Source organism: Pezoporus wallicus, unplaced genomic scaffold (genome assembly GCF_028554395.1).
Source record: "Pezoporus wallicus isolate ANWC-B61680 ecotype Strahan unplaced genomic scaffold, APGP_CSIRO_Pwel_v1 contig_9913, whole genome shotgun sequence".
Classification (NCBI taxonomy): domain Eukaryota; kingdom Metazoa; phylum Chordata; class Aves; order Psittaciformes; family Psittacidae; genus Pezoporus; species Pezoporus wallicus.
This window is the reverse complement of record NW_026640215.1, coordinates 98872-111557: the sequence shown is the minus strand read 5'-3', so window position 1 is coordinate 111557 and position 12686 is coordinate 98872. Positions and strand designations below refer to the sequence as shown.

The following is a 12686-nucleotide window of genomic DNA, read 5'->3' as shown; positions in this document are numbered from 1 at the left end:
CATCCCTGCATCCTGCATCCCGCAGTGCCCTGGGGATGCTGCGCTGCCTCTCACCCAGGGATGGATGCAGGGATGGAGATGGGGATCCTCACTGCTCTTCCAGGTACAGCATCATCACGACGTGGGCAACCCCTCAACATGGAGATACCCCAAATTTGATGTCAGCACCCACCCAATGGGTGGCCCCACGTGGAGCTGGACCCCGAGCATCATCCCTGAGGGTGGCAGCAAGCGCAAGACAAGGCTGCAGGACCAAAGCCATCCCCATCGCCCAAGCACTGCCCAGGGGCTGCAATTGAACTTAGGAGGTGAGTGAGATGGGAAATGACCCCAAAACAAGGGGGGATTGGAGTGGGTGCCTGCAGGACCCCCCTCCAAGCACTGGCAGGGCATTGGTGCTCAGCCCCCATAGCACGTTTGGCCCTTGCAGCATCCTTTGTCTCTTCCACTCCTCGCCTTCCTCTTTCTCTCCTTTTAAAGCCCTCTGGCTGTGCAGGACCCAGGCAACCTCTTGGCCACGGCCCAGCCCCTGAGCTGGGCTTTGTCCTGCTGCCAGCCATGGAAGTGTCTCTGCATCTGCACCTTGATGCAGGGTCCTACAGCACAGCGGGTGCATGGGCAGCAACCCCCTTGTCCCACACCTCCCAGCCAGCAGTGGGGCTCCGGGGGTCTGGCTCTATCCCCATAGCAGGGCCAGAACCAGATGTAGATCAGAACCAGAACCAGATGTGGATCAGCACCAGAACCAGATGTAGATCAGAACCAGAACCAGATGTGGATCAGCACCAGAACCAGATGTAGATCAGAACCAGAACCAGATGTAGATCAGAACCAGAACCAGATGTGGATCAGATCCAGAACCAGGTGTGATCAGCATCAGAACCAGATGTGGATCAGAACCAGAACCAGATGTGGATCAGCATCAGAACCAGATGTGGATCAGATCCAGAACCAGACGTGGATCAGAACCAGATGTGGATCAGATCCAGAACCAGACATGGATCAGCACCAGATGTGGATCAGAACCAGATGTGGATCAGATCCAGAACCAGACGTGGATCAGCACCAGATGTGGATCAGCACCAGAACCAGATGTGGATCAGATCCAGAACCAGACATGGATCAGCACCAGAACCAGACATGGATCAGATCCAGAACCAGATGTGGATCAGATCCAGAACCAGATGTGGATCAGCACCAGAACCAGATGTGGATCAGCACCAGATATGGATCAGATCCAGAACCAGACGTGGATCAGCACCAGATGTGGATCAGCACCAGAACCAGATGTGGATCAGCACCAGATATGGATCAGATCCAGAACCAGACGTGGATCAGCACCAGATGTGGATCAGCACCAGAACCAGATGTGGATCAGCACCAGATGTGGATCAGCACCAGAACCAGATGTGGATCAGCACCAGATATGGATCAGATCCAGAACCAGACGTGGATCAGCACCAGATGTGGATCAGCACCAGAACCAGATGTGGATCAGCACCAGATATGGATCAGCACCAGAACCAGACGTGGATCAGCACCAGATGTGGATCAGCACCAGAACCAGATGTGGATCAGAACCAGGTTGGATCCAAGGAAGAAGTTGCTCCCTGTGAGGGTGCTGAGGCACTGCCCAGAGAAGCTGTGTCTGCCCCATCCCTGCAGTGCTCAAGGCCAGGTTGGACACAGGGGCTTGGAGCATCCTGCTCTAATGGAAGGTGTCCAGCATTCCCTGTGGGCTCTGCGATGGGACCATCCCTGGATGCTGCTGCCTGCCCCCCACAGCACCCCAAGCAAGGTTTGGGTGCTGAGCCCTCGCTCCCTGTTACTTTAGGCTGGTTTTAGGCTCCTTCTCCTTTGTTCCAGATTTACAGCACAGACAGCAGGCCTGCTCGGAATGCAGCTCGGATGCAGGAGGCTGTAAATCTCAGCCTTTGTTGTGCTTGGGCCTCACTAAATCAGTGCTTTTCCCCCTGAATATTCATCTCCTACAAAGTGCTGAGCCCTGCATCTTTGTGGGGAAGAGGCTGACGCAAGGGCCGGGGCTGTGCCATAGGAGACGCTTCCAACCAGGATCCAGGTGAAATCCCCACCACCTCCAAGGCAGAGGCACAGGAGATGGCTGCAGGAATGGGTGCCACAAACCCCTGGAGCTGGGATAACACCGGGATGCCCCTGGGGAAGGATAAAGCAGCGAGGAGCTGGCTCTGGGATGCGAGGGGGGGGACGACTGGAAGGTGTTTGGCACCGGCACGGCTGGAAAAGCTCTCCCCATGCCAAAGCACACACGGCCCTGGATCCGTGTTCATGCACCCCGTGCTGCAGAGCAGCATCCAGCTCCTTATGGGTCCCTTTGCTCCTCTCGCTCTGGGGTCATGCAGCAAACCCCTCCCTTCCATAGGGTTGGGGGTCACTGGGGGCCAGGGCTTGGGCTACAGCACCCATAGGTGCCCAGTGATGGGCTGGTGGGAGCAGGGCTCCCATTGGCAGCACAAATCCATGTGGGAAGGATGTGTCTTTCCCATCCCAGGGCTGGCTGTGTGCTGGGGTGGGGGGGGAAGGTTGAGCCCCATCCCTATGGAAAGCCAACAACCCACAAGGGCTTGCAGGGGCTTGGTTAGGGATGTGGAAGTGGTCCAAGGATGCTGTGGCTTTACGCAGTGCCCTTGCTCCCCACTGGTGCTCAGCACTGGAGCCGGCAACGGAGCCGTGCGGCGCAGGACAACCAGGGAACGGCATTCCCTGCCTTCCAGATCCTTCTAAATGGGAATCACAGGAGGAAAACAGACACAAAGCAACTCCTCGCTCATAAACACCAGCATGGATGGGGCTCATAGAGCACCACAGCTCGCCCTCAGCTCACCCCTTCATCCCATCAGCATCCCACTGCTTCCTGGGAGCCTGTCACAGCTCTTGGAGGGGGCTTTTGGTGCTGGCACAGCTTGTTCTTCCCTGGCTTTGATGAATCCCTATGGATTTAAGCCAGGGTCCTGCCTCCCGACTCCCACCCATATGGGACACCCTGAGAAAGGAGCATCCCTGCTCCTCTGCAAGGGGTTTTCTCCTGCAAAGGGAGCTGCTGCTGTTCACCCGTGTTCCTGCAGCGGAGGAACAAAGAGGCCATTCAAACCCAGCTTTCCCAAGCCTGTCCCTGGTTGCTTCCTGATGGAAGCTGATGGCCTGATCCTGCTCAGCTGCTGGTGCTGCTGGCACACCCAGCCCCTAGTATTAAAGCAGAGGAAGATGAGCTCATTGCTGCTGTGCAGCAGGCACCCACCAGGCTCGCTCAACACATCAGGTAGGCTCATGGTGCTGCAAGCACAGTGGTGATGGGCTTGGTGAGCTGCTGGGGCACAGTCACTGTATCCATGTGCTGGTGATGCCTGCAAAGGGGCTTGTGTGGGGCAGGACAAGGCTCTGGTGCATCCCTCGGGCAGGCTGCAGGCGCAGCACCCAGGCAGCGATGGTGCCCATGGATCTGTGGGCGCTTTGAGGATGCCTGCGCCCCATGGACCACCATTAGGGGCTGGGGAAGGGAGCAGCACCCCCTGCTGCAGAGCTCGGTGGGGTTGCCTTGGCCGCTGCGTGCAGCGGGTCTGGATGCAAGGCCAGGGTCTGGGCTTTGAAGCAGGCACGGGGAGAAGCTTTGAAGTCTGCTTGGTGCTGAGAACACTTCATTACCCCGCGGTAATGAATGGCTGATTCCGGGAACTCGGAATTCCTCAGCTCTAATGGGTGCCGGGAGGGAACTGGGATCGCTCCCTCCCGCAGCTCCTGGGAATCCAAACCCGCTCTCCTCCCAGCTTGAGGCAGATGCTGGGGTGTTGCGTGCGAGCATCAGGCTCTCCATGTGCTGCTCTGCTGTCGTGGGGCTGCAGCCAGCTCTTTAAAGGAGGGTTCCCAACACACCTCCTCCGTGTGGCTTCCTGCGTTACTGGAGGGATGCTGTGCATGGGCACCAGGAGCACCGAGACCTGGGTGCAATCAGGAGCATGACTTCATGGGCTCTAGGGGGGGGTTAAGGCTGGTCCTTGGGTGTCGCTTGGACCTGGAAGCAGGGTCCTGCCTTAAATCCCAAGGGCTTCATGGACATGTGGGATGTGGAAAGCTTTGCAGGTGTTTCTAAAGGCTTTTGGTCGGCCCCGGCTGCCCTTTGGGACATAGTGGATTCCCTCCACCAGCCCATTTTGGGGCTCGTCAATGCAAGCACTGGGTGATGCTGCGATCTACCGGTGGGAAGCGGCACTGGCGTTCACTGCGCTGACAGAAAGGACCCGCATCCCTCCCGTCATTGCCGCGGGGTCAGTCCCGTTTGTGCTCAGCAGCTCCAGCTCCCTCCTCGCACGCTTGTTGCCATAACGAGAACAAGCTGCTCGCATCCTTCTGCACACCCATCTCAGTGCCCGCACTGGGATCTTACACTGAGCAAGCTCCTCTGAGTCAGCCACCAGCAACACCTCACCCGCACCACGCAGAGGAATGGGGTGGTTTTATTGAGGTAACATTAGTTGTTCTTTACTTAACCCCCAATACTCCATGCTGCGTCCCAAGGCAGGGTGCAGGGATGGAACAGGGAACACGGCATTCCTGTGAGCAGGATCCTGGAGCTGTGTGCTTGAAGTGCTGATAGCAGCCGGGCTTTTGAGTTGGACTGTTCTAAGGGCTGTCTGACCTCTACAAGAGATGCTTCATTCTACTTAGCACCAAGTCTAGTTTTACATTGACAATAAGTATAAATACATGTTTAAAACCCATCATCTGAGTCATTGCTGAAGACATAGGACAAGTTAAAAACACATAAATGCTAAAACCAGCTTTTGAGCATCCTCCCATAGAGGCTTCCAGAGTCAGTCAGCATTGGAGTGCCCGAAGCATCACCTTGTGCAGCACAAGGGGTCTGAGCACACTGATGTGCAGCTCTGAGCCTGATAAGGTTTAATTGACTTGATGCAGGTTGCGTCAGACTTGGTCCAGCAGTGAAGCCATCCTCTTCACAGCCCTGCTCTTGTCCAGCAAGTCCTTAGGTCCTCCTGACCAGTTAAGTTCAGCCACAGCACTGAAGAGTGTGCTGGCATCCCTCTGCTGCTCTCATTCACCTTGGTACACATGGAACAGTGAAACACAACAGCGACACAGGCCCCTCTGTGAACTGCTTATTGGTTAACCCATGCTAGGATCAAGAGCTTGGAAAGCTGCAGCAGCCGGATGATGCTGCAGGCCCTGGGGATGGGGGTCTCACACTGTACACCAGGCTTTACCAGAGCTCCAGCACAGCTCATTCTGGGCTTTAGTGCAATGAAGAGTTGCCTTTCCTGAGGTTTAAGAGCACAAACGCCCCCCTTCAGCAACAGTGCTGACAATGGCATCACTGTTAAAATACCATAAGTTAAACTAGGAGGGGGATCCAGCGCAACAGAGGAGCCGGTGTCATCCAGGTAAGTGCCAGCAAGCTTGGAGCACACAGGGCTGCTGCCCCCTCTTTGGGTGATGCATCCTCTGGGAAAATCCCTCTTTCCTTCTGAGGAGGGGCAGAGGGGACAGTGCTTCTCTCCCAGTGTCACACAGTCCTCGCTGGCTCCAGGCTATGCTCCATTGGCACCGGCTTTGCTGCTCCGAGATGCTTCCATTTGAGCCTGGGTGCAAGAGAAAGATGTGGATTTGAAGCACTATCAGGACAAACGCTTCTTGAAATGCAAGGGATTCTTTGGAAGAAGGTATTTTCCCTATGGGAAGCAGGCTAAGAACAAAGTTACTGTGGAAAGGAGCATCCTCCTCCTTGCAGAGATCAAGCCTGGATGTCTGCATAAGCAGCTAAACTGACATCAGGTATTTACAGCAAGAAAACAGGCACAAGTCACTGCAGAAAGGACTTTACAGCTACAAAATGCCATATAACCCCATGGTGGGTTTATCCTTGTGGTCCACAGGCGGATATTAAGGAAGAACACAGGGAAAGGCACACTGGGAATTCCCCACAGTGCCTGTCAAGTGTGGTGGGTTTGTATTTAGCAGCCCTCAATGCAGTTCTCATCCACCCCAGGTGCTCCTTGAACTCAACATCCCCAGCACCTCGTAGCATCCAGCCCCAGCTTGGGAGCTGTGGAAAGAACAATCTCCTTTGGGAAGTCTGAGGTTGGAAAAGCTTACCTCTTGTGGAGGAGGCTTTGCTGGCACTTCTGAGCCTGGCAATTGCTCTGTTGGCTGGGATACAACCCCTTCATCCTTTAAGGGAAAAGCAGCTTTAAGACATAGAAGCTTTGGAAAACAAAGCTCTACCTCCATCCCATCCAGCCCCTTCTCCTTCCCATGCACTGCATGCCTGTGAGAGCTCCAGGTCAGCATCTCCAACCTAACAGTGCTGTTTGGGAGTCCTCCTAGCAGTCAACACAATGTCCTCCTTCAGTTCTGTTGCTGCTTCTATCAGCTTGGACTAATCCAAGGAATTCTCTTCAGCCTTATGCTGAGAACCATCCCCTCTTGGCTTTCCTGCTCCAGGTGTTTTGTCTCTCCTTGTCCTGGACCACTCCCCAGCTCACTAAGAGAGCTGAAAACAAGTCTCAAAGTCACCTTTAACTGGCTTCTCTGAGCTAATTGTACCTGGACAGAGGTCTCTGTATGTGACTAAAGCAACTTAGCAGCTTGTGAGCCCTCCTCTGCTGGAAGCCAGCACCCTGGTACTGATTAACTTGGGTTATTAACCCTAATCCTGGTGCTGCTTCCAGCACCAGCCCAAGATGTGCCATAGCTCTCGGTACCTTTCACTGCCTCAAGGCAAAGCGTGCAACCGTGAGGCTCTGTGGGACAAACACAACGCAAGCACATGCACTGCTTGTGTGCTCTGGACAATGGTGTCAAACAAGGGGTGTTGCCTAGCTCTGGAAGGCTTTGTCCCCATGCTCTTCCCAAAGATTACAGCAATACACCCTCATTGTCCTACTCGGAGATTGCTCTTTTCCAACCTTTCCTCCCTGTACAACAGGGGCAGGATCCATCAGGGTCTCTTGGCCTTTGAGAGTGGATGTCAAGATTGGAGCAGTTTCACCTCTCTGCAGAAGAACACTGAGCTCAGCACAGTTCTAACTTCAGCCCCCTCCGAGGATCAAAGAACAAGATCCTTGTCTCAGGGCTTCACCTTTACAACGTGTAATGGTTGAGCTATTAACCTGAAAGCTCTATTCAAACAACTCACCTGCTTTTGGGGAACTGGAGCAGGTTGTGGCTTTGCATCTATCAAGTACAAGGCACGGGAAAGCAGGAGCAGAGAAGGTGGAACGTTCTCTTTCAAATGCAGATCCAGCCACTATTGGAGGAAAACAGAAGGAAAAGGTATTTCATACATGGTTTTATGTCAGTACAGAAAACACAGCACCCTTTGTCCTTCAGGAGCTTAAAGGTATCTGGAGTTTGACTTGCACAGATTGAAGTTGCCACAATGAGAAGGAATAGTTTGGAAGAGTTAAGGATACCAAATGGAATACACACTAGAGAGGATGCTCCCAGCTGCTCAGAAGGGCAAACATCACTACTGAGAAGCAGCCACCAGCTAAAGCAGAGTACTTTGAGTTACCTGTGTCTTACACAAACATCACCTACCGCACTATGTGTAACCTGTTTCAATGCTTACAGAACACTGGTGTTGGCTCTGCTACAACTCTTGGCTACTTTAGAAGCTTAAATCATATTCCACACCCTCTCCCTTCATCTTCCTTCTAGCTGGCCCTGATGCTACTTGGTCTTCTCTTTAGTCCAAGCCATCATCTGGATCCTGCATGCCTTTAATATGTTTTGTCATGAGAGGATCCACGTGGAATGGATGAATCCCTGGTGAAGCTGGGCCTGAGCACTGCTCCTCACTGTGTCCTAGGACCACACCGGAGTGGACTTGCCTGTCTGAGCTGTTCCTTCAGTTGCTCCTCTGAGAGACCCAGTGACCGCATCCCTCTGGCTCTGCACGCGCTCTGCAGCTCGGACACACTCAGGCCATTGACTCCTTCCTTGGCAATCAGCTGCAATGAAAAGGGATGCTCCTATCCAGGCACAGAGTAAGCCAAAACCCTGATGTACTTGCTGGGCTTGAGCCCAAAGAAAGGTCTGTTTAGGTAAATGGGCATAAAGTCACCCCGATACAAAGATGAGAGGGAACCTTTGTGGGTTATTCCTTCTGACAGCTTTCAGCTCCAGAGGATGGAAAACCTGGATCCTAATTACTTTGGGTTCCCCCCAGGCATACGTTACACGTGATGCTGCAGGTCCGAAGAGCTCCTTCACACACTCAACTGCAGGCTTTAAAGCTGGACCAGGGTTAGTTAGTTAGCTGGCTAGTTAACTAATTAGTTAGTTAACCTGGTTAGTTGCATGGGCCTGTCAGAACTCCTCACCTCTTCCTAGCAGTAACCTTTCTGGTATTTTCTTTTGTGTCCCAATAGGATTCTTTACACCATTTCAAACCACAGCTCCTACACAAGCCTAAAACATAGGCTGGGACTTCTGGAGGTCCCCAGTCCAACCTCCTGTTCAACAGAGGGTTAAGTTACACATTTCTTTACATTGCTCAGCCTTTTCCATGTATGCCTTGAGCATCCTTAGGGATGCGGATTCCACAGCCTTTGGAAAACCCGTTCCACTGTTTACCCACTGAGTTTGACTTTGTTTCCTTATCAAGATGGAATTTCCCTTGCTGCAACTGATGACCTTTACCTGTTCTCCTCCTGTGCACCTCTAAGTCCGGTTCCATGTGCTAAGCAACCCCATTAGGTGCATCCTCCCTTGGCCTTCTCCAGGCTAGAGGAATGCAGCCACTCTCTAAACTAATATAAACTCATCCTGAATTCACTTGGTTCATGGTGTTTCCATGCGATGTCTATTCCAGACCTGGAAAGCAGCAGTGATTCAGTGGGCTTGCGCTCCACCAACGCAAGGACATCTGAGCTGCCTCAAGCTCACCTCATCGTCTGCCTTGATGGTTCTGAGCCTGAGCAGGAGCTGAAAGCGGAGCAGGTTGTTGGTGCCGATGGGCTGCAGCTCAAGCAGCTTGCACAGAGCCACCAGCTGAGGCCGTTCCAAGTGCTCCAGGGTGAGCTCGTCCTCAAAGAGCTTGGAGAAGCGCACGATGTCCTGGGTGCTGGGCTGGTGGCCGCTGCAACGGATCTGGGCAAAGCAAGAGGCATCAGGGCCAAAGAGCACCCCAGCTTGGGAAGGATCCTCTTGCCCCTCTCAGGAAGGGGCCCTTCCTGTTTCTCACACTGGGTTTTCAGCCTCTGGATGGAAACCAGAGCCTATAGTTACAAGGCCAAAGGGAAACAGCATTGAGTGGCCACTTAAAGGATGCTCCAGCATGGGAATGCTTGTCCGTATGGATAGCTCTGAGTGGTGGGGTCAAGAGCTAGTGCCAGCAGGGCATCAGCAGCAGGAGGGCATCCAGTTAATGGTAACCCCAGACAGACAGCTCTGCAATCTTAGTACAAATCCCTCATTCTCTGCTCAAAACAGCATCGCTAAACCCCACCACCACCACCCCCCAGCCCATTTTACCTGGTGCACATAAGAGGAGAATTGTTTTCCTTGTGCTGATTCCACTTTGTTCCTTTTGGCCATCTCTGCAATGGTTTCCTGCAGGAACTTGGCTAACTCCAGCTTCGCGTTTAACCTCTTCTTCTGCTTCTCTTCCTTCATTTAGGAAACGAAACAGAAATTAGGAATTCCACTTGAAAATCAGGAGGGGATTGCGGGAAGGAGATGGGATAGGGCTTCAGGGCTGAAAGCAAACAGGCTTGGGTTGAGGCAGGTAAATGACTTGCTGTGTGCTTTCCTGCTGATCACTGCTTACAGCACAACCACCAGACCCTGGTGCTCAGCATAGGAACAAGCTGGGCCCTCGACCTGTGCATGAGGCTGTTCCTCACCCACAGCAACAGGCAGGAAGCAAGAGCTCTTGTGTGCAGCTGTAGAGATGCTCTGATGAGCTGGAGAATGCCCTCAGGAAGGACACAAACCTTCTTTGACTCGGTCTCAAACGTCGAGGGCAGCATTTCAGGAAAGAGCTTCAAGAACACAGGCAACAGGAACTCCATGAAAGGGACAATGACAAACACCAGGAAGGGAACCAGGCGGAAGAGATCTGCACAAGTTCTCAGCAGCTGTAGAGAAGACACAGCAGAAATCACCACTCAACCAGGCACACAAATGGGCTCCAAAGGGAGCGTGGCAACCGAGCGGTTCAGCTCCTTTCATAGAACCATTGAGTTTGGGTTGGAAAGGACCTGAGGATCACCCAATTCCAACCCCCTGCCATGGGCAAGGGATGCCTCACACTAGACCATGTCACACAATGTGGCCTTGCACACTACCAGCGATGGAGCATTTACCACTGTGCCAGCTCCTCAGCATCCTCACATAAAGAACTTCTTCCTTATCTCCAACCTGAACCTCCCCTGTTTCAGTCTGAACCCATCACCCCTTGTCCCATCGCTACAGCCCCTGATGAAGAGCCCCTCTCCATCACTGCAAGCCTCTTATCGCATCATTTCAGCCGGGTAGCACTCACCCTTCTTCTCTCCCTCCTAGTGAGGACCTGGCCATGTAGCAGCCTCCACACCATCCTGGCAGCCACCTTCGTGTCGATCCAAAGCAAGTGGAATCCATTGTAATAATGCCTCAGTTCCCCCACAACTCGTTGGCGTAAAGACCTTGTCCCCTTGGGCCTCTCTGCGTCTGGAGCAGTGTCGGGATGAGCCTTATGGGTCACATCGCTGCGGGATGTGGGTTCTTCCTGGTGTGAGCAGCTGGAGGTGTGGAATGCCCGTAGGGATGCAGCCAGTGGATGGGGCAGGATGGTACCCACGGGAGCACGGCACCCATGGTTCACAGAGTCTCTTACACAGGTCCAGCTTAAACCAGGATCCACTGCTTGGGCAAAAGCAGCTGCTGGGGAGTGCGGAGAACTGGAATGCGCGAGGAGATGGGAGCCTCTGAAACTGGGAAGGTGTTTAAGCAAGTCAGAGCAGCGCGGCCGTGGTACCCAGGCTTCAGACACACGTTAATGGCCTTAGTGCCAAATTCATAGCCACCGACTGCTTTGGGTTGAAGGGGTCTGAGAGGAAAGTACTGAGAATCACAGCAGTGCCCTATGATCCATCCAGTGCTGACAGCTCTTTTGGTGGAGAACAGCTCAGGACTTCACACTGAAGGAAAGCCCTTTTAGCAACTGCACTGCTCCAAATTTGCTAGTTTTAAACCCAAACCGTATGTTCAGAACGGAGATCACATCTCCTGCCCCAGCAGCATCACTTGGGCATCATGGGCAAACTCCATCTCCTTTATCAATGGGAGAAGACCTCGCCCACCGGAATCCCTGTGTTTTAGTTAAACCAAACGTTGCATTTCCCATCTTTAACCCAGGAATCGTTTTAACGCATCCCTGCAGCGTCTTAACGCATTGCTGCTACCGCACAGCGCCAGTAACCGCATATAAACGGCTAAAGCAAGGCGTTGCGGTGCCCGGGACCCCCAGAGGTGCGCTTACCCCATCCCTATCCCCATCCCTGGAGCACAGAGCGCTTGGAAACCCCACCGGCTCCTTACCTGTGCCTGGCGGCGGCGCGGAGCAAGCTCCATCCGCCTGCGGCCATGGCGGACGGGCTCGGGCCCCGGAGGACCCCTCATCCCCCTCGGGGCCGCAGCTCCCGGTGCTGGCCCCATCGGCGGCTCCCGCACCGCCCCATCGCGCCCGGTCCGCAGCGCTCCCGCATCGGCGAGCGCCGCTCTATGGCTGCATCGCCATCACGCCACGGCGCGGCGGCACGGCCCGCTCCGAGGGAGCCAATCAGAAGGCGGGATTGAGGCCCTGCCGCACAGGACACCCAATAGGAGCGGGGAGGAGGCGGGGCTTGACCCGAGGTGGCACTAGAGCGGGCTGGTCCAAGCGCTGCCGGTGATGGGGCAGCCACGGCTTCCCCGTTCAACCCATCACGGTGTCCCAGCACCCTCACAGGGCAGCACTGCTTAAAGAGCCCATCTCAGCCTCCCCTCTGGCAGCTTAAAGCCATTCCCCTTGGCCTGCCCCTGCATCCCTTGTCCAGCTTTCCTGCAGCCCCTTCAGGCACTGGAGCTTCTCTGAGGTCTCCCCTTAAGGAGCCTTCTCTTCTCCAGGCTGACCCAGCCTGGCTCCGGAGCAGAGCTGCTCCCCTCATCCTCATGCCCTTCACTGGATGGGCTCCAACAGCTCCCCATCCTTACGCTGGGGACACCAGAACCGTATGCAGTGACCATTAACGTTTAATTCCACGCATTTAGAATGCACAGAAGGGAGAGGGAAAGCCTTTCCCAGCCCAACTCTGATTGTGTTGAAAGAAAGTTGCTTTACCATCCCCGTTCACACTGGGGGCCATGAGATCATCACTCAGCTCGTGTCTCAGCTTCCTCTTCCGTGTTAGGTCTCATCGCCTTCTACCTCATCCTTCCTGCTTTATTGTCCACGCGTGTCACCTCCACATCGCGTTTACTTCGCCTTTCCTTGCTTCCCTTCCCTTGTCTCCCCCCCCCCTGCCCCGTGCTGGCTTCGCTGCAGCGCACATTCACTCCGTGCGCTCCGCTTGCGTTTTCCGGGGCTAAATAAAGCCGGGAGGGCCGTGAAGGAGGGGAATTAACCACGACCATCCCGATGTCTCCTTCACCACTCACAACCTCCC

At 54.2% G+C, this 12686-nt stretch overlaps 1 protein-coding gene across 3 annotated transcripts; it reads right to left on the bottom strand.

Annotated features, from left to right (window-relative positions):
- Positions 1-5468: 5468 nt before the first annotated feature.
- LETM2 (leucine zipper and EF-hand containing transmembrane protein 2) lies at positions 5469-11717 on the bottom strand. Of its 3 annotated transcripts, none has more exons than XM_057418089.1 (10): positions 11581-11717; positions 10544-10973; positions 9993-10136; positions 9532-9666; positions 8944-9147; positions 7887-8006; positions 7190-7300; positions 6922-7046; positions 6148-6222; positions 5469-5633 (listed from the first exon to the last, which is right to left on the bottom strand). In XM_057418089.1, exons 1-10 carry the CDS (start codon positions 11625-11627, stop codon positions 5558-5560), a joined length of 1467 nt encoding a protein of 488 aa, XP_057274072.1. In that variant the 5' UTR covers positions 11628-11717; the 3' UTR covers positions 5469-5557. The 3 variants fall into 3 exon arrangements, with proteins under 3 accessions (XP_057274072.1, XP_057274073.1, XP_057274074.1); XM_057418090.1 differs by having other exon boundaries at positions 6960-7046; XM_057418091.1 differs by lacking the exon at positions 6922-7046.
- Positions 11718-12686: the final 969 nt, after the last annotated feature.